The sequence below is a fragment of the Bidens hawaiensis genome, unplaced genomic scaffold (genome assembly GCF_021521415.1).
Source record: "Bidens hawaiensis isolate Kalapana, Puna unplaced genomic scaffold, B.hawaiensis_p1.1 tig00006365_1, whole genome shotgun sequence".
Classification (NCBI taxonomy): Eukaryota; Viridiplantae; Streptophyta; class Magnoliopsida; order Asterales; family Asteraceae; genus Bidens; species Bidens hawaiensis.
Window position 1 is genome coordinate 730,021 of NW_027491425.1, and position 19,712 is coordinate 749,732.

At 36.2% G+C, this 19,712-nt stretch overlaps 1 protein-coding gene across 1 annotated transcript; it reads left to right on the top strand.

Moving 5' to 3' along the window:
- The first annotated feature begins 3,399 nt into the window (after positions 1-3,399).
- Positions 3,400-10,425, top strand: LOC143632124 (protein SHORT ROOT IN SALT MEDIUM 1-like). The gene is made up of 19 exons (XM_077100704.1): positions 3,400-3,508; positions 4,328-4,450; positions 4,533-4,751; positions 4,851-4,933; positions 5,121-5,793; positions 6,226-6,318; positions 6,386-6,441; positions 6,614-6,731; positions 6,827-7,038; positions 7,120-7,183; positions 7,268-7,441; positions 7,555-7,585; positions 7,665-8,869; positions 9,001-9,150; positions 9,247-9,621; positions 9,694-9,873; positions 9,983-10,024; positions 10,111-10,173; positions 10,308-10,425. The coding sequence occupies exons 1-19, from the start codon at positions 3,422-3,424 to the stop codon at positions 10,395-10,397; spliced, it is 4,038 nt and encodes a 1,345-aa protein (XP_076956819.1). The 5' UTR covers positions 3,400-3,421; the 3' UTR covers positions 10,398-10,425.
- Positions 10,426-19,712: the final 9,287 nt, after the last annotated feature.

Consider the following 19,712-nt stretch of genomic DNA (forward strand, 5'->3'; position numbering starts at 1 on the left):
GTTTTAGAGAGTCTAGAGTATTACTTAGTGTTTATTTTTAATTAATTTAGTTAATAATTATTAAACTACTTCAAGCACATAAGACATAATTGTTCATTCACTTGTGATTGTGTATATATGTATGCAATTTGTATGTTGGCATCTATGTTTATGCATTTGTATATGCTGGCATCTGTGTATGTATATATAAATGTGTGTGTGTGTGCATGGTTATGATAAAATAAAAACTCATTTGAGTTGAGAAAACTCTATAAACTCATTCTCAACCATATGTTTTTAATTAACTTTCGAATCTTGTGGTCCACAATTAAAGTTAATAAAAAATGTAAAGATAAAAATAACCTTTTCTCTCTTCTGAAATACATGTAAAAGTTAGTAAAAATGTAAAAAAATAGCAAAACAATTTTTTTTTATTTTTCGATGTTTTGTATTAAATATGAAAAAAAAATGATATTACATAGAGTTTTCACGAGTTTTCAGCTCAAATGAGTTTTCATTCTATACATTGCCTGCATAGATATATGCATATATGCACCTGTGTATGCATGTATGTATGTATCTTGTGTGTGTATGCATAGATATATACATATATGCATCTGTGTATGCATATATATATATGTATGTATTTGTGTATATGTATATATGGATGTATCTGTGTTAATACATGTTTGTGTGTATATGTATGTATGTATTGTGTGGATTTGAATATATGTAAAGTCACAGTTGACCTTGGAAAGTCAAACTATGTGTAGTGTGTATTGTATGGTTTTGAATGTATATACATGTATGTGTGCACCGTGTGTTTCAATTGGTTAACATTATGTAATGTCAAAACTTGACTTAAGAAAGTCAAACTATGCAAATATTTGATTTCATGTCAGTTTGGTTAATGTTATACAAATAATTAGTTTAGATAGTCAAGATTATAATTACTTATATTTAGTAGATTGTTAATAAGTAGCTTACATTAAAGGTTAACAGGTCAAAGATAGCCAACCATAAAAAGTTAACATTTGGTTGGTTAAAACAGTTGGAGGGAATGTATGTTAACAGACAGAGGGCCTAAATTGTATGTATATAAAACCACAGGGTTGCACATTGTAATGATAGAACGGTCTTTTGTATAATACCAAACTTTAGGTTCACAACGGGGTTTCAATTAAAAAAAATTCTCACCATAGGGCCCATATCTTCAAAAATGGCACCATGGGGTTGAAACTTGAGCCTGGGGTTCCACGAAAGGGAACATATTGCAATTAACTCTACAATAAATAAATAATAAACAAACACAATGAAATAAATATTGTCATGTAGCTCAATTGGTTGCTTGCAGTGTTTGTATGCTGCTGAACTCAGGTTTGAGACGTTGTTTTGGCTTTGGCTACCTTTTCTTTTTCATCAAACCGTTTTGGCTATTTTTGTTTTTTTTTTACCAAACTAAAATTTCTTTTCTTTTAATTAGTTGGCGTTTGGTGTCCCCTGTATTGTTATATATGTATCTTTATGTTTTAATCTCTTTGTTTACATTAATACGAGTCTTTTATATATTTTACACATAGTTTTTTAAACAAATGACATAACTATATTTAAAACCCAACTAAAAATTATAAAATAAAAGCTTATTTAATTTTGAATATTTTTAAGAATAAAACGTATTTGTATTTTAACCCAAATAGATTGACTAGGGGCCATCTTTTTGTTTATTATTAAACACAATTTTATATTTAGGGCCCATTATTTTCTCGCACAGGGTTCTCAGGGTCACCCGCTTTCTCAGAGACGACGCTGGTCGCTATATACTTTTTCTTAAATACCAAACTAAAAATTACATCTATTGAGAATGACAAACAGGGAATCCGTGAAATGTCACTCGTGTATGATAGTTTTGCGTGACATGTTTAATCAATTTACATCACACAGGATTTTGCAATTTTATGCATGTGATTTTTGTAAAATGACTGTATTATAACTTTAAAGCTCGTTTAAACACATACAAAGAGAGATTGTTGTTATGCCTGGTGTTTTCTATCGATTACGTTAATTCAAGCATGTGATATGTGCTTTGCAAAGTGGTATTGTGTAATGTTATCATCCTGTAAGTGTTTGAGAGCATGAATAGTCATGAAAATAGACATTACAATCAGTTTAATGCTTAAATTGATCATGCAACAGCTCGCATGTGAGTAAAAGTCACCCAAATTTGTTTGATGCTAAAATTGGGTAGCCAAATGCTATCAAGTGTCAACTAATCAAAAAGTGAGAACAAAACTTGTGTCGTGTCGTTTTGTGTCGTGTCGTTGTTGTAAGTATAAAAAAAAAGATGTTGGGGGTCTTCATTATGTATACACATATATGTCTTAGTGTGTGCAAATTCTAGCGGTCAATGATCAATACTAGCAGTATAACTATAGTACCAATATCACGTTACTTTGCTAGAATTTAACTATGGTAGGGCCTTTGAAAAACATTGTTATTGTTATTATTGTGAAAACAACCTATCAACAACATAAAGAGAAGATAAAGATTTAAGAAGAATTGTTATGATATCACCAAATAACGATACTAAATAACCAGACATATACACACTTTTGGTAATACAATGAATATATAGTTGTCATCACCGCTTTGATAAGATGATTATGAAGGTTTTCTTTAATGACTTATAGGACTAGGAGTGTTTTTTTCTAAAATGAGAACAGTCTACGGTATGATTGGGTGAGCGCGGTTTTGAACCCCCATAACCCCTGGCTCCCTGGTCCTGTCCACATCCTCTGGGGAACCTTCTCCCTTGATGCCATTTAACACCTGTCGCACTACTACAAAAATTGAAACCCTTAGACGTAATACAACAGGATAAAACCCCATTTTGACTCGGATTCAAACTTACGAGTTACGACCTCCCGAAGGAAGCCTACTTCTTATATTCATTGCCATAATTTACTGGGCTAGCCCCGAAGGTTGTTAAAAAATTATTGATTAGTTTTCCATTTTTATTCTATATCAATGCTAATTCTTTATCCTTAACGAAAGCAGGCCCAATTATAAAGGGCCGGTTAAAGTCTAACGCAACCGGTACTTGAGAACCTTTCTAGGGCTGCTAGTTTTCCCCCAAATTGGCTTCCGATTGGTTCATAACACAACACAGTTCGATTGGTGAACTCAATTCAGCTGGCGATCGGCTTACAGGTACCCTTCACTCCATACAACCTTATGCTAATTTGATTTCATTGCCCAAAAACCCTAATTTCCCCCTTACAATTGAACTTGTAGTGAATTGAATGTTGTGAAATTGATTAGCCTGCCTATGCTATAAGTTGTCAAGGTTTTAATTGAGTCAATTGATTGACGTGTTTGGAGTATTATTATTTTATTATTATGTAGGGTTTATTGAAGAAGTTACTGGTCTGGTGAGAATATTATTATGTATTCTTCGAGAGGGAATAATGCTTATGATCAACAGCAGCCAAAGCCACAGCCTTACTCTTCTCAATCGGCTTATGGTCAAAATGTAAGCGTCACATGTTAACTTAGTTTGTTGTTTTATGTTGTGATTATTTACACTGTGATCTGACATGTTATATGAATCATGAAGAAAGAAAATAAAATCTATTTTACAACCAGCTTGCTATTTTAAAACCAGGCAGTGTCTTTTATATGTTTTAGAATCACTTTGAAACCAGCCAAAGCCTTTTATATTTTCAAGAATAAGGTTTTTCGGTATAAAGATACTTTCTAGTTTTATTGTTTTTTTCATTCTGTCTATAGTGTTCCTATTTGGAATAACAATCATTTCCTTATTAAGTTCTATATACTACAGAAGCAAAGCTCTAGCACGGTACCACTTTTCTCAAATTTGCTATTCGGTATTGGCACGGTATTAGATACTGATTCTCATTCCTACTAAAAAATGGTCGAACACACCAGTTTAGCCTTTTTGGTATCAGTTTGGTGCATGTACCGGTATTGGTTCTAAGATCAATGGATTAGGGAAAAAGAACCAAAGCGGTACCGAGTACCAATAAATTCGGTACGGTATTTGGTACCCAGTTTTGTTTAGATATGGTATTGGTACGGGTATGGTGCCGATCTGGTCCCTACAAAGCTCATTACAGCAACATCTTTTGGAAAGTTTATTTGTTTTGGCATTTAAACTCGCAGGCTTTGTAATCTGTCTCCTTAGTGTTTTTTTTAATTATGTAACAAGCCACTTTTATTTCTAGTAACATCCTTAGTGAATTAAATGTTTGAATGAGATTTACTGTTCTTTTCTTCAAAAGAAAGAAAACTTTCTTCCTCTTTCTGACTTTTCCATTGTTGTTTTGAAAAGCCTGGATCTGATGGTGTCTCAAGGCATTCAGCTTTGTTAGGTAGCCATCCATCTGCTGGAGCTCATTATTGCGGTCAGTATTCCTCATTGTATGGTTCAACAGCACACAATAGTGCTTTACAGGTCAGTGAACTGTATGGTCAGTGAAATTAGTTTTAATTGGGTATGTAGTTCAGTGTATGTGACCTGTAATGCATCTATGCAGGTTCCAACTTCTAGTACCAAAGGAGCCGGTTCATCTGTTCTAGAAGGCCGAAGTGGCTATGGCTCGCCAAAATACCCATCTGACTACCCTTCTGCTAGTCGGAAATATGATGATAGGCTTTCATATGCTGAACAAGCAAGTGCATATTCCGGGAGAGATTTGCCAAATGATCCACCTGCTCGGTTTGCTGATTCAATTGCTTTTGGTCATCAACATAAGGTTTTTTGACTCAATATCTGGTTAAAGTTTTTATGCGTATGTTTTAAATTGCACGTTAGATTATACCTATTTAACCTTGAATATAACGCTTTTGGGCAGACTGATATTTATGATCGTTTGGATGCGGCTACCGCACTACGACAAGAACTGCTACAATCTGCTTCTGTAGATGGGAGTTCCAGGTATACTTATTAATTCTTTAATAGATTGTACTTTTATTTGTTCATAAGTTGTTATTGCTAATGAACGAGATACAATAGATGTAATGGATACTGATGTGATGTCAACAACTTAAGAGGAACTCTTGAAGTAACGATTGATAAGTTAATAATATCTTGTAAGACTAAGTAGCAAAACGGTTTCTGGCAGACAAGCTGATTATCTAGCAGCAAGATCAGCTACAGCTCGCTCGGGCCAAGAACTTTTGTCGTATGGCGGGAGATTTGATACTGATCTTCATGGTTTATCGATGACACAACATGCACCATCGATTCTAGGGGCTGCTCCAAGGAGAGAAGTTGAAGATCTAATGTATGCTCATGGTGCTGCTAATCCTGGTTATGGAGTTAGCCTGCCACCTGGCAGGTCATATGTTTCAGAAAAGAGTCTACGTGGCACGGCCCTGGACCCACCAGATTATCCAGGCAGCATTCTGGCACGTGCGGGTTATTCGAGACTCGATGATCGAAAAGATGACGTCGTATATGCTCGGGAAATCGAACAAAGAGAGGAAGATCGTCGTAGGGAGATTCTACGAGAACGCGAACGGTCCCGTGAACGGCATAGGGAGCGAGAACGGGAAAGGGAACGAGAACGAGAGCGTAGGAAGGAACGAGAAAGAATGTTGGAAAGACAGGAGAGGGAAAAAGAACGTGAAATTAGGCGGGAGCGGACCCCACCAAGAATCTCAAGGGACAGAGGTCGTTCCTCATCAGCAAAGCGAGGTCGTTCAACATCAGCAAAGCCCGGGAAGTCTTCAAAACGGGAATCACCTAGGCGACATTCACCTGTTAGAGAAATACGAAGAGAATATGTCTGCAAGGTAAAACAACACATCAGACCTTTTCTTATTGGCTATCGTGATCTCCAATTCTTCCTGTTGACTTCGCTTTTACTGAAGATTACTACCCGTTGACCATCGTCTATGTGTGCTTTCTGTGCTTTCACATTCGTGTTCTTTTGTCTCTAACCTATGGTGCAATTTCTGGGATTAGTGATCGCCCATCTGTCATGAGTTGTTCTCTTCAGTTACCCTCAACTCGTGTTCTGTTCACCCTTGTTGGGATTTGCAGACATCAGCTTGGTGAAGATGTCTGTAGAAATATTTTGGGTTCATCCTCTTTGAAAGATAAAGTTTTTTGGCTCCAATTACACCATATATTGAGTTCATTGAACTTCGAAGATATTATGACTGCTCTTTTGAATGGATTCATTTTCTCATACATTTCAATGATTAAAGTATTGTATATTGTAGGTTTACTCATCCAATTTGGTGGACCCTGAGAGAGATTATCTGTCCATGGATAAACGTTATCCTAGGCTATATGTTTCACCTGAATGTTCCAAGGTACATTTTTTTTTCAAATTATTATCTTAATTCTTCATCTTGTCATTGAATTGAGTATGTGTTCCAGGTTGTTGTTAATTGGTCAAGGGAGGACCTGAGTATTCCTTTTAATACCCCTGTTAGGTATGATTGCTGATATCTTGCTTTATTTCTTTTTGTTCACTCATTTTTTGTTTGCTAGCTCATATAATATATATTCGTAAGTTATTAAGGAACTTGACTGAAATTATGATTTGACAACCAACATCCTGAGTCCTGACCCTTTTTTGTTAACAATTTTGATGCTGTTGAACAGTTTTGAACATGATTTTGTGCAAGAGGAAACCTCAAGTGAGCATAAATCAGCATCCGCTGAAACATTAACTAATGATCATGTAAAATTGGAAAGTGGAACTACTCGATGGAACGCCAAGGTAGATAATTTCAACTTTAAGCATTTACAGGCTTGATCTTTTCTGTAGCATACAGTATCATTTCATATTTTATATTTTTTACTTGTTTGATTCAGCTGTTATTAATGAGCGGACTTAGCCATAATGCTTGGGAGGAATTGTCATCTGAAAGAAAGTATGAGGATCGTATCCCCCATCTTTGTAATATGCTTAGGTTTGCTCTTCTTAAAGATGGAAGTTCTTTCATGCCAATTGGTGGCTCATGGAACCCTGCTGATGGCAATGATCCTTTAGTAGATAAAACTGCTTTAGTTCAAACCGTTTTAAGGTTGGTTCTTTTGTGATCAATTTTGTGTTTTTTGTCTTTGTATTTCATCTGTCTTGTCTGAATTTAATTTATGATCTTTAGGTATGCCAAAGAGCTCACAGGACTTGACTTAAAGAACTGTCGAAAGTGGAATCCATTTCTTGAGGTAATGCAAAATTTATTCTTATATATTAGTTATTTCTTCTATTCTTTTATGATTATAATTATTTTAATTTTTTGACATTTGCAGGTTCACTATGACAGAATTGGAAAGGATGGGCTTTTTAGCCATAAGGAAATCACTGTACTCTATATTCCTGATTTATCTGATTGCTTACCGTCAATAGATGCATGGAAAGATCAGTGGCTTGCTCACAAGAAGGCAGTTGCAGAGCGAGAACGCTTGGACGCTCTTAAAAAGGAGGTATAAAAAATATAATATAAAGGTTATCAAATAAATGTTAATATGAAACATTATTAACCTTAGAGCCTTTCTGGTACAATTTCTTTCCATCTGATGGTTTGTTTCTTCTGTAGAAATCACGCGAAAAGAAGGAAACTCCAAAAGGTAATATTTTGGATTGCTTTATTTTTTTTAATTAAGGTTGTTATTGAAATGTTGATTTATCTCTGTTGCTTCTGCACAGACAAGGAGTCCGGGAAGAAAAAAGATTCAGATAAGGTTGCAAAGACAGAGAAAAAGATTGAGGCTGGATCAGCATCAAAAGTTAATGGAAAAGGAAAAGATAGCTCTAAAGTGAAAGCAAAGGAAGCTGGCAAAGATGGGGACAAAGCCGTTACTGTGAAGAAAAATGGGGACAAAACCATTACTGAGAAGAAAGACGAGAAGAAAACCGTTACCGAGAAGAAAGACGGGGACAAAACCGTTACTGAGAAGAAAGAGGAGGGCAAAGCTGCCACCGAGAAGAAAGACGAGGGCAAAGCCGTCACCAAGAAGAAAGACGAGGGCAAAGCCGTCCCCGAGAAGAAAGACGAGGGCAAAGCCGTTACCGAGAAGAAAGACGAGGGCAAAGCTGTTACTGAGAAGAAAGATGCAGGCGAGACAGTTGTGCAGACACCTGGTAGTGGGAAAAAGAAGATTATTAAAAAAGTTATTAAAAAGAAGGTTGTTCCTAAAAAAACTGAAAATGCACCCAAACAAGATGGCGATACAAACATGGAGGGTATTGGTGAAGCTGCTGAGTCATCTAGTACACCTTTGACTGCTAACACTTCTACTAAAAAGAAAGCTGTCAAAAAGACTCCAGTGGCGAAATCGGTTAAGAAAGAAGATGAAGTTAAAGAATCCGAGGTTTCTGAGGATAAGACAAAAAATGATGATGTGGTAGGTGCAAGTGATAAAACTGCTGTTAAGAAGAAAATAGTTAAAATTAAAAAGATTACTAAGAAAAAGGTAGCTGTTAAGGTTGCGAATACCAAGGATAATGTGGTTAAGGAAAATGAAGCAGCAGGGTCAACTATTGGGGAGCAAAATGCAAGCAAAGTCAAGTTGGAGAATAACGAGTCAGCCTCTGAGGCGGTCCCACCGAGTGTTGGTGGTTCAAATGGAACTGGAAATAAAAGTGAGAAAGTTCAAGTGAAGGAAGAGAAGAAAGTTAAAGTAGAGGGTGGTTCTAACACAAATGAGAAATCAAAGGATGTAAAAGAGAAGAAAGCTAAAGTGGAGGGTGGATCTGACAAAAAAGAGAAACTGAAGGATGGAAAAGAGAACAAAGGCAAAGATGTTAAAACTGAATCCAAGGGTAAAGAGGTAAAAGATAAGAAAAAGGTTGAGGAGCCACCTAGACATCCCGGGTTGATCCTCCAGACAAAAGGCAGCAAGAATAAAAAAGTATTTTTTGTTTTTTCATTTTCTTCTTCTTAATCATCTTTTGCATTGTATGCATATTGCAAAATGTTCATTTGATCTAGTTGTGTAATGCTTTGCTTACTTTATTTAATTGTCACATTTTTCTGCAGCAGCTGCATTCATTTTCACTTTCACTGGACTCACTCATGGATTATACTGATAAAGATATTGAAGAATCAACATTTGAGCTATCTGTATTTGCTGAAACATTTTATGAAATGCTTCAATTTCAAATGGGTTCTCGGATATTAGCATTTCTGCAGGTGAGTATTTGCTAAAGATATGATGTTTACAGTTTATTTTATAATTCCATTTTCAACTATAATGTTATTAATCCTTCTTGTTGGTTTCTCTGTTAGAAATTGAGGATCAAGTATGTGGCTAAAAGGAACTTAAGGAAGAGACAAAGGGAAGAAGCTTCTGATAAGAAGGAAAAAGAGAAAGCATCATCTGCTAAAAAATCATCCCCTAAACGCCAAAAAACTGATGATGTCGCTGTCGAAAACAAACCAATTAAAACTGAAACATTGGTTGAAAGTGAGGAAAAAACTGATAAGGATGAAAACATGGTTGTTGAGGATAATGCAGAGGACACGAAAGCAGAAGATGAGTCAGTAAAAGATGAAGATTCTGAAGATGTAGAAGAAGAGGAGGAAGTAGAAGAAGAAGATCCTGAAGAGGAAGAGGAAGAGGAACATGAAGAAGATGAAAACATGTCTGATGCAGAAAACCAGGCACGTGCTGACTGTTCTAACTAAACAAGAAACTGAAAATTCATATTTTTATTAAATGATATCTTTTTACAGGAGAAAGCTGAGGAGGATAAAGTTGGCATGGATGTGAAGTCTGAGAAAGCGGATGAAAAAGTCAAAGGTGAGCAAGAGGAAAGTGTTAAAACAACTGTGAATCAGGAGAAAAAGGAAAACCAAAAGGTGGACACGAAGAAGAAAGAAAGTGCAGTTACCATTGACAAGAAACTTTTGCAGGTATGTCATTTTTAAATGTCATTCTAGTGAACCATTTATATTATACTTTTTTTTGTTAAAACATTTAAATATATATGTTTTTGATGTGCACTTGCTTTTTTGTTAACAGGCGTATAGGTTTTTTGACCGAAATCGACTGGGCTACGTCAGGGTAACTTGAGTTATTAATTAATATTAGCTATTTTTTGATTTGAGAGTGCAATGTTTTAATACCATTTTTTTCATATGTATTTGCAGGTTGAAGATTTACGATTGCTCCTGCATGCATTGGGAAACAGCATGTCTCACAGGGATGTCAAGGTTAGATTAATTGTCTGTTTAGCCCTTGTTTTAGATGGCATTTTCAGCCCAATAGGTTAAACTTCGCTGAATAGAGAACATGTCAGCATACGTTAAAAGTAACCGAACCGAATTTGTTATCTTTGTGGATTCAGGAACTTGTACAAAGTGCATTGCTGGAGAGCAACACCGGGAGGGATGACCGTGTGCTTTACAATAAGCTGGTGAAGATGACTGATATCTGAACTGTAAGACACTGGCATTTTAGTAATTACTTCTACATGCCAAAATCATTTTGATTAATCACAGCAACTTGTGCCTTTCGCAGTTCATGGCAGATCGCTTATAGTGTTCTGGTTCATAGCAACAACTATATGAATACTTTGGATAGATGGTTGAAGTTTGATCTATACAAGGAGGTCTATAATAGGTTTGCAGAAACAGAGATTGTGATAATTTAATTGTAAAATAATTGGTCAAAGACATGTTGCTTGACTTCTTGCAATATTATCTTTAAGGACAATTATTTTCGCAAGACATTGTCAGGAGTAGGTTGTGGTTTAAGATGTATTTCACAAGACATTCTTGCAATATTCTCTTAGTGCTAGTTAACTTTCACTATTATATCTATTTTTATTTTTGCTCCCATAAATTTTATCCTTGATTTTGTGAAATTGTTTACTAATTTTTTGAAAATAACGTTAAAAGTGGTGGAAGGTTGATCAGACATCATATAGCGGTGTTGATAGCCTAAAGACAATGGTACATGCATGATAGTTGAGTGCAATGTGTCTTGTGTCCAAGACTTGATGCAAAACTACTGAGCTGGGGGTCACATTGGAAGTAGTCTCTCTATTCCTATGTGGTAGGGTAAGGGTTGTCTATATCTTACATTCATCAGACAACACCATAGCTTTGCTATTAGTGAGATCTACTGAGTACGATGGTAGCGGTGGTTGTTGTCAGGTTCAGTAAATTACAACGCAACTAACATCCACTACAAGACCAGACAAAATCATCAACACTTAGCACAGGTCCCCCACAACCACCTCCCTTCCTCGCCCTTGACTATGGTGTTCATGAGTATAACCAACTCCAATGTTAGCCTTCACACGGACTATTCCACGTAAGCTGAGGGCGACCTCATGTCTCATGTGTAGCACATTGACGATTTTCTAAGTATTATTTTCTGTTATGACTGATTTAAGGCTTAGGATCAGTTTTGAGTTTGGGCTCAAATTAGTGACAAGAAGAACACGGGCTCGGGCCCACATTGGTTTCTGGTTCATTAAGCTATTAAACTAGTTTAGAATAAAAAAACTGTTGGACGACTACCTTACTCCATTTTCCACATTTACTATTAATATGTGCTTTTAGGGTTTAATAGGGTCTACTCATCTCCATTCCTTTGCAAACCATGAGATTTCAAAGAGGCAATTGTGTTAAGGTGTTCAATACCGGAGATGAATTCATGGGTTCGTACTATCTGTGCAACATAATATCTACCATAAGCAGTAATGAATGCATCGTTTCTTACAAGACTCTGGTTGAAAGTGACGGAAGCGGCCCTCTAAGAGAGATTATGTTGATTGACAAGATACGTCCGGTGCCACTGGATATACTGTGACATTTGTCGCTTTGGGTTCGATTTGTAATTGTTTTTGTATTGTAAACCCGACCCGTATTGTAAACCCAAACTTGGTATTATATTAAGACCGGGCCAACTTACACTCGCTTAAAACCGAGTTTGAGACTTTAATTAATAAAAATGCTTAAACTTGTTTAAGCTGCTGATTTTATTGAAGTAATTCATATATTTAAATAGTTTGGTAAGTTGAATTAGGATTTGGTGCTTTATCAAGTCCCGAACGGACTAAGCCAAACAAATCTTTAAAAGTCGGATCTTGATGCATACATTAGTGGGATCGTGCATGCTAGCACTAAGCCAACTCCCCTATGTAAAACTTAACAAAGGTTAAGTAAAACTAAAAATCAAAGACCCGGTTTCATGTAAAACTCATTTTATTTTATGCATACTTTATCAACCGTATTTTGTAAAATATAACTTTAAATCCTGAAAACACAAGCATTGTTTTTACGAACTACTTTATCATTTATATTCTATCTTCAAGACATAATATTAACTCAAGATCTTTCAATCTAGGACGCGCACGTTAAACCGTTGGACTCGCTTTCTTGAAGTTTTTATTCTAAATATTTCTTCATCAAAGTCACTTATTCCAAGTGAATAATGTCATTGTTTTCGCTTTTATACTTTGGGGTAGCTTGCATACTTACTCAAACAAAATGATTTAAGACTTGGATCCTCAAACCGCAAACTCTTACTTAGAATAATTGTTCGATTGTGTGTTATATCCCTCATATGATTAATTGTTAAATGTTTATTGCTTTTGTTGGTTGGCCTCATCCTTATCCTCATCCTCAATAAGTATGATCATACGCCCTCCTTGTAATTTGGTAGTTTTTACCTATTAGAAAGGAGCCTCATTTATTTATGATTTGTATACCACAATTGTCATTATTTGTGGTTTCACATAAGAGTTGTGGATTTTACCTCATATTACATATACAAAAATCATGGAATTATTCACCAACATTCGTGCTGACAAAATATTTTTATGCGACGTTACAGGTTTGATTATTGGTTGATTGAAGATTTGAAGATGTTATTTTTATTTTTGACCATTAGGTTATTAGTTAAATGAACTATTTATTTCCTTGTATTATGTTGTATTTGTATGAACAAGATGTGTTGTATTTGATGTTGAATGAAATGAATGAGTTGCTTAAATATTGTCACTTTAATAGTGTCGTGTGCATTGAAACAATCACGCCGCACCCCGGCATGTTCCACCGCTTTTGGTCGTTGTGTGACATATACAGGTTAACAATTTTAGTATCGGAGATGAAGTGGATGCCTATGACAACGTCGGGTGGTGGATTGGAAAGATTATTATCATAGAGGGATCCAATTACTTGGTGAATTTCGAATACACAGGTCAACAAATTGCATACCCAAAAGAACATTTGAGACTTCATCAAAACTGGAATTCAGCAGATGGTTTTTGCGTTTATTCTAAGTAACATTATTGTTTATTTGAAATGTAATGTCTTCATGTTATCTTGGGTAGGGGTGAGCATCTCACGAATTGTACCTATCAAACCCGTGTAGACCCATCAAACCTGTTAAACATACCCGGATTAAAAACCGTTTCCGGGTTCCGGGTTTGAAAATCATAGCTAAATGGGTTACGGTCCGGGTCGGTTCTATACTCGCCGGAAATGCCAAAACCCATTAAACCCGTGAAGTTTAAAAGGCAACAAGATTCTTGGAAAGTCATATACTTGGTTATCCTTTATTATAGGAAACACAATCGTCATGAATAACTTTCTAAAACCCTAGATATTCCTAACCTCTAAACACGTTTAAATTGGACGGCTTTTGTTTCTTTAACTTCAAGCTAATTTCAAGCAATCCAAGATCTGGTTGTTTATTCTTCTTCATCAATCTGTCTAATCAAATGTATACTTGTGTTTTAGATAAATATGTAAGTGTGTGCATGTATAGTTAGGGGTGTAATATGTAACCGGATATCTCGAATTAGTGTGCCCAGCTTTGAGTGAATCCAGCTTTGGTGTGTCTTCCTTCAAATGCATAATTTGCAAAAATGGTTCTCATGGTGAACACGTTTAAAGGTTCCAAAACCCGTTTTAAACCCGGTGTCACACCTCGATTCAGGGCCTAGGAGTGTGACAACCAGTTGGTACATGTTTTGTAAATATATCAGAGTTGCGGGTTTATTTTAGCGAAATACTTTTATAAAATATTAATTTACATTGAAAACTTCTTGGGAAGTAAATACCCGAGTATACGGTTACAAAATATTGTTTTATATTATTACAAGGATTTTATTGAAAATTGAGCCATCTTGTGTCGCGATCATCTATCTCCATGACTCTGAATCCTTGTCTATAGCTACCTGCACTTAATTACCTGCAATGGGTTGAGAAAATACGTCAACGATGAGCTGATGAAACGTTGACCGGCTCTATTAAATAATTTATAACAGTCGTTAAATACAAACATAGTTTTCTGTTTCACAATCTCAGCAGGAACGCCTGTCATTCCCGGGATTTGTACCACTTAGCCCCTGTTTGGAGACAGCTTCCCCGAGCTATGTTACCCTAATTGGAGAACCGGTTATGACTGACTTGGTTTTGCATGCCAATTGGTCGGTTATGTATGGATCCAGACACATGTATAATCGGTCTTAGCTGCTTTTTATTTTATATTTTGTATTATAATGATTTAGAGATATAAAATCTCATGCAAACATTTATCAGACTCTTTGCAATAAACAACCTGTTTACTACAGGAGTAAAAACTGTCCTGTCTGTAAAAAGTTTAACGTATTCAACTGTGATTGTCAGTTTGGTGTCGTTTGGAAACCTTTTCTTTTAGTATGCTGTTAACCTATATTTGAAATAGGTTTGCATAAATATCTTGACGGTGTTTCTTGACTAATCGGCAGACCTTAGGTCTGATTTAACCTTGATAGAGTTATAGTCGTTTATGAAAATATACTTGTATTTACATATGCCGTTTGGGATAGCATGCTTTGGGTTAGTAGGTTTTATCACGTTGATAAGTTTATCCAGGTAAGTAACGGGTCCCGTGTTTGATTGGGATTTGTACAAATTACTTTTCTTTATGCAAGAAACTTATTACTAATGATATCGTCCTTACAGTTACTACATGCCTGACGTGTGCGAATATATATATAAAAAATTTTAATAAAAGTTTCACACAAATCGGGTTTTAAAAATGGTTTTCACCAACAACCAAACCACACACGAAAGGCAAGTGTACCTATCGTTTGTAGCAAAGTATAGGTAAGAACCGAGTGTCAATCCATGGACACGGCGAACTTTTGATAATAAATCTTTGTAATTAATTTAACCAAACAAGCAATCACATTGATTTTTCAAATTACTAAACTAACATATAACAATAACAAAGCAAATAAAATAAAATACAACTAACAATCAATCCAAACAAAGCTACTTAGACTATGCATCCACTTAAACTTAGTGATAAAATGACAATGACAATGGCAAACATCATGTATTAAGCATCAATATCAAATTCCAATCAAGACAACCTAATACTAACAACAAAACATCATGATGGGTATTCAACAAGTTATTAACCATAGATTAGTAAGTTTATCAAAACTACCTAATCTCACAATTAAAGGAAAGCTAGTATGAAAACAACAAACTAACCACCTAAAATCATGTAAAATAGACAAGTTCAACAACACTAGTTAAACAAATGAGTCTTATAAATTAGTTAAATATAAACTAAGGATTATGGCCTTAATCTCTAGCAAACATCAACCAACTCAAAGAATCATGGTATCACCATACAATTTTCCAATATCAAGTGATATGTTTCATACTTGTTAAAATTCATAACCAAGTTAATTTCCACTAGTCATTCCTAACTTAGTGATATAAACAAAGTATGCATACACAAACTAAGTTCATAAACAAATACTCAACACATAGTTTTCCAACATATTATGGCTAAGCATCTATCAAACTAACAAGGCTAGGAATTAAAACAAGCATTCAACCATTAAACTCTATTCAAGAACATATCATAAACTTGAAGACACCAACTTGCCAAAATCATGCATAGATAAAATATCACATAAGTAGAAGTTTCAACATAATCTAAGTAACAAAAGTATTAGCCCATAAGGCTTGATACAACAAAAAAATTGTAACACCCCGACCAAAGGCGGATTATACATCGGGGCGCCACATATTGTTTCATTACTCGTGACACTATTGGGTGTCAATATTTAATAAATATATTCATTCACGCACGCGCAACGTAAACACAAGATAATATAAATCAACATAAATCAATATATTATAAGGCAAAATATTCGAACAACAATAACTTGTCTTGATACATTTTAATCTAGGTCCAAAAGTAAAAACATCCTACGTGACCACAAGCTCCAAATGTAGCTACAGCAAACCTGAACATGTGTTAAAATAAAACGTCAAACACTTGCGTGTTGGTGAGAAATCAAGTTTAATACAATACATAGATAACAATAAATCTGCGCGCAACACGTGTATGTCTGGTGTTTAACAAGGGTGTAATCAGATTGTGATCAAGCCTAAATAGATCATAGTTCATAGTTCAATCCGTGCTCCCAAATGAGCACAAAAACAAGAAAACATCTGTGCAAGTGTAAACAAAGAAAACCGTAACGATAGGTCTCCCGTGTTCATCCAATGGATCCATGAAAACTTCGGAATAGGCCGAACAAAGCGGTTAATGATACACACATACAAATAAACAGCCATGTAAAACGTCCTCAACACATGGGATACTGCGCGACTAAAGTTCATAAACAAGTTTAAGACTCTAAGTTTGTATGAACACATGAACATCCCAAAACATTAAAAATAAAAAGGGATTAGATACGAGATTACTCACTTGATAAACGGTGCGGTGAAAGATAAAGCAAGAACCAACTTTAAACAAGCACAAGTTAACCTATAATTAAATATTATTGTTTTAAATGATTTGATTTAAGTCTTGACTATAAGTTAGCATAATTAATAAGTAAATTATTATATATAATATATATTACCGGAAGAGCAGGGCAGAACAGGGAGGAAGACGGAGGCAGAGAGGGAGGCGGCTGAGGAAGAACAACGGCAAGGAGCAAGAGAGAACAGGAGAGTTTAAGTGCTTTGTGTGTGTAGTGTTATGAAATTAACATTATTATTTATAGGGAAACCCTAGGAAACACAATCCCTAGAAAAGGGGAAAAATCTCAAAAAGCAAAAGATTCCAAAAGCAAAAGATATCAAAAGATATGGCAGCTGCAGGGGGCAAAGGAAAAGCTGACAGGTAACAGTAAACAGTCAAGAGCGGGTCAGATAAAGGTACTGGTCAAGCATGGAAAAAGCAGATCTCAAAAGATAATGTCAGTCACTTTTCCTGCCAACCAATGGGGTTGGTGCGCATGCTACGCCGAAAGTAACTTTTCAGACATAAGACAGGTTAGGTCAACAGCACAAAAGATAAGATATCAAAAGCAAACAAGCAAGTTAAAACAGAAGAAAGGACACAAGACAGCGCGAGAAAGCTGCGCGCGCGAGAGGCTGCGCACACGAGAAGATTGAGCGCGCGAGGGCGAAGGCAGACAGAACAAACCTTAGCGCGCCGCGGGAAGAACTAAAATCCTTAGCGCGTCGCGGGAAGAACTACAAATCCTTAGCGCGTCGCGGGAAGAACTACCATTCTTAGCGCGCTGCGAGAAGAACTACAATTCTTAGCGCGTCGCGGGAAGAACTATTGTTCTTAGCGCGCTACGAGAAGAACTACAATTCTTAGCGCGCTGCGAGAACAGTCAATCTTCACGTAGGCTTCCTTGTAAGGAGTCTAGCGCGTGGAGCTGCGCAGACAACCTTAGGCGGGAAGAAACAAAGGACAAACAAAGAGAGAAGGGGGGGAGGTTCAAGGCTCAAAGGGCGGGACGGCGACAAGAGGGAAAAGAAGGCGGAGAGAAGAAGAGGGACGGGACGACGGAAAGGAAGAGAGAGGGAGAGGCGGGAAGGAAAATATTATTAGTAATATATATATTTTAAATGTCAAGTTTTAAAAGAAAATAATTAAATTTTAAATCATAAAAAGAATCGGATCAGAAAACGGGTACCTGGGTCGGGTCGGATCGGGCAGATGTCACAAAAATCAAAGTAGTTTTATAAAGCATTGTTAAGAAGAAATTGCAAACTAAGATGAATGATGATTGCTACTTGAATGGATGATCACACAAGATGGAAGTCTTGAATTCTCTCTAGCAAACACACAATAAATTTCCAGCAATTTCAGAGAATTCCCCTAAGGCTCCACACTTGAAATGGAGGTAATGGAGGTGTATTTATGCTTTCTGGACGTCTAGCACGGGCCCATGCACGGTCATGCATATAAGTGGAAAGTCAACTCCCTGCTTTAGTCTGATCAAAAGGTCAGATTTCTCTGATTTGGCACGGTCATCGGCACGGTCAAGCACGGTCGTGCATGGTCTTGCACGGGCATCCGCACGGTCATGCACGGTCGTGCACTTTTGAATTTTTGTGGCATTGGAACCTGCACTGGCTTGCATTGGTAAAATCTTCTGGAAGCACGGTCGTGCGGGATCGGCAGATTGCTGATTTTGTCCACGAGACGCCCTCTTTTCATGTTTTCTTTGTCGGGCGGGCGCCCGGACTTGCAAATTCACAAATAACCCAAATAAGTACCAAAAACAATGAATTCGCATGGAGTTCGGCTAAAATATGAGGAAAATTTGGTGTAATAAGATGTACACTTTGTGTTACATCAAACATACCCACACTTGAACTTTGCTTGTCCTCAAGCAAATAAAACAAACTCCACAATAGCAATAATAACCCGCAAGCAATAATCATTCAATTCTTTAATAAATCAAGTAAGCATTGTATGTATATATATATATATATATCCAAACAAGCCTAATAAGAATGAAGACATAATCTAGAGAACATTACAAATTTTCATCACATTCCCACCTTGCAAACCTCACAATGTTCACTCATACACTCGGCTATATTCAGTGATCATGCGTGTAATAGTGCATGTTGAGAACACTCGATGCCAAGACGATGACTAAGCAAGGCATAGGCTTGTTTAAGGGTCAAATCAAACCGACACATACATGGCATAAAACACGAGTACTTGAGGTTGTAACTTGGCTTAGGGTTAGAGTGAGGAATTTTTTTGGGAAAAGTGGCTAAACGGCTAGAAAATCCAGAACTAAGTTAGCTATAAAACAAAATCTAACTAAACCAAATGGTTTAAATGGGCCGAGAGCTAACAAGCCAAAAATTTCTCTTTGAAATCAAGTTTCACCTAATATGTGATGAACTAACTTCTTATTTTTCTCTTCTTTTCTTGTAAGGAGTTTTTTTTTTTTACATACAAACTTGGAAGATAGCATTGTGTTTTCCCAAGTGAACAACATACAACATGAAAGAAATACAAAAATAAACTAACTAACTTAGCCGAACCGGATTTCTAACCAAAAATGGGTGAAAATATAAAAGGCTATATGGCTAAGTGGCGATAAAAATAGGGTGAAATAGAAAAAACACGGGAAAAAGCTAAACATGGGCTACTAAGCGGATAATGTGTGTAAGGAAAATATAAATGGAAAAATGGCTAGACAAAGGGTTTATCCTAAATTCCTCAATGGTTTATGCCATGTATATGTATATAGTTTTAAAATGCAATCCCAAAAACAAGTTCTACCTTACAATAATCACCCGGCTCACTCAATTGCCCGCAAAAACATGAGAAAAAATATGATGAGGCCAACTCAAGGAAACGGGCGGAATGGGTAACTTTTGCAAGGTAAGAATGTGAATCTTGTTTGTCATGCTTAAAGGTATCTCTTTTTAAAGATTTTCGGCTTGAATGTCTTAAAGAT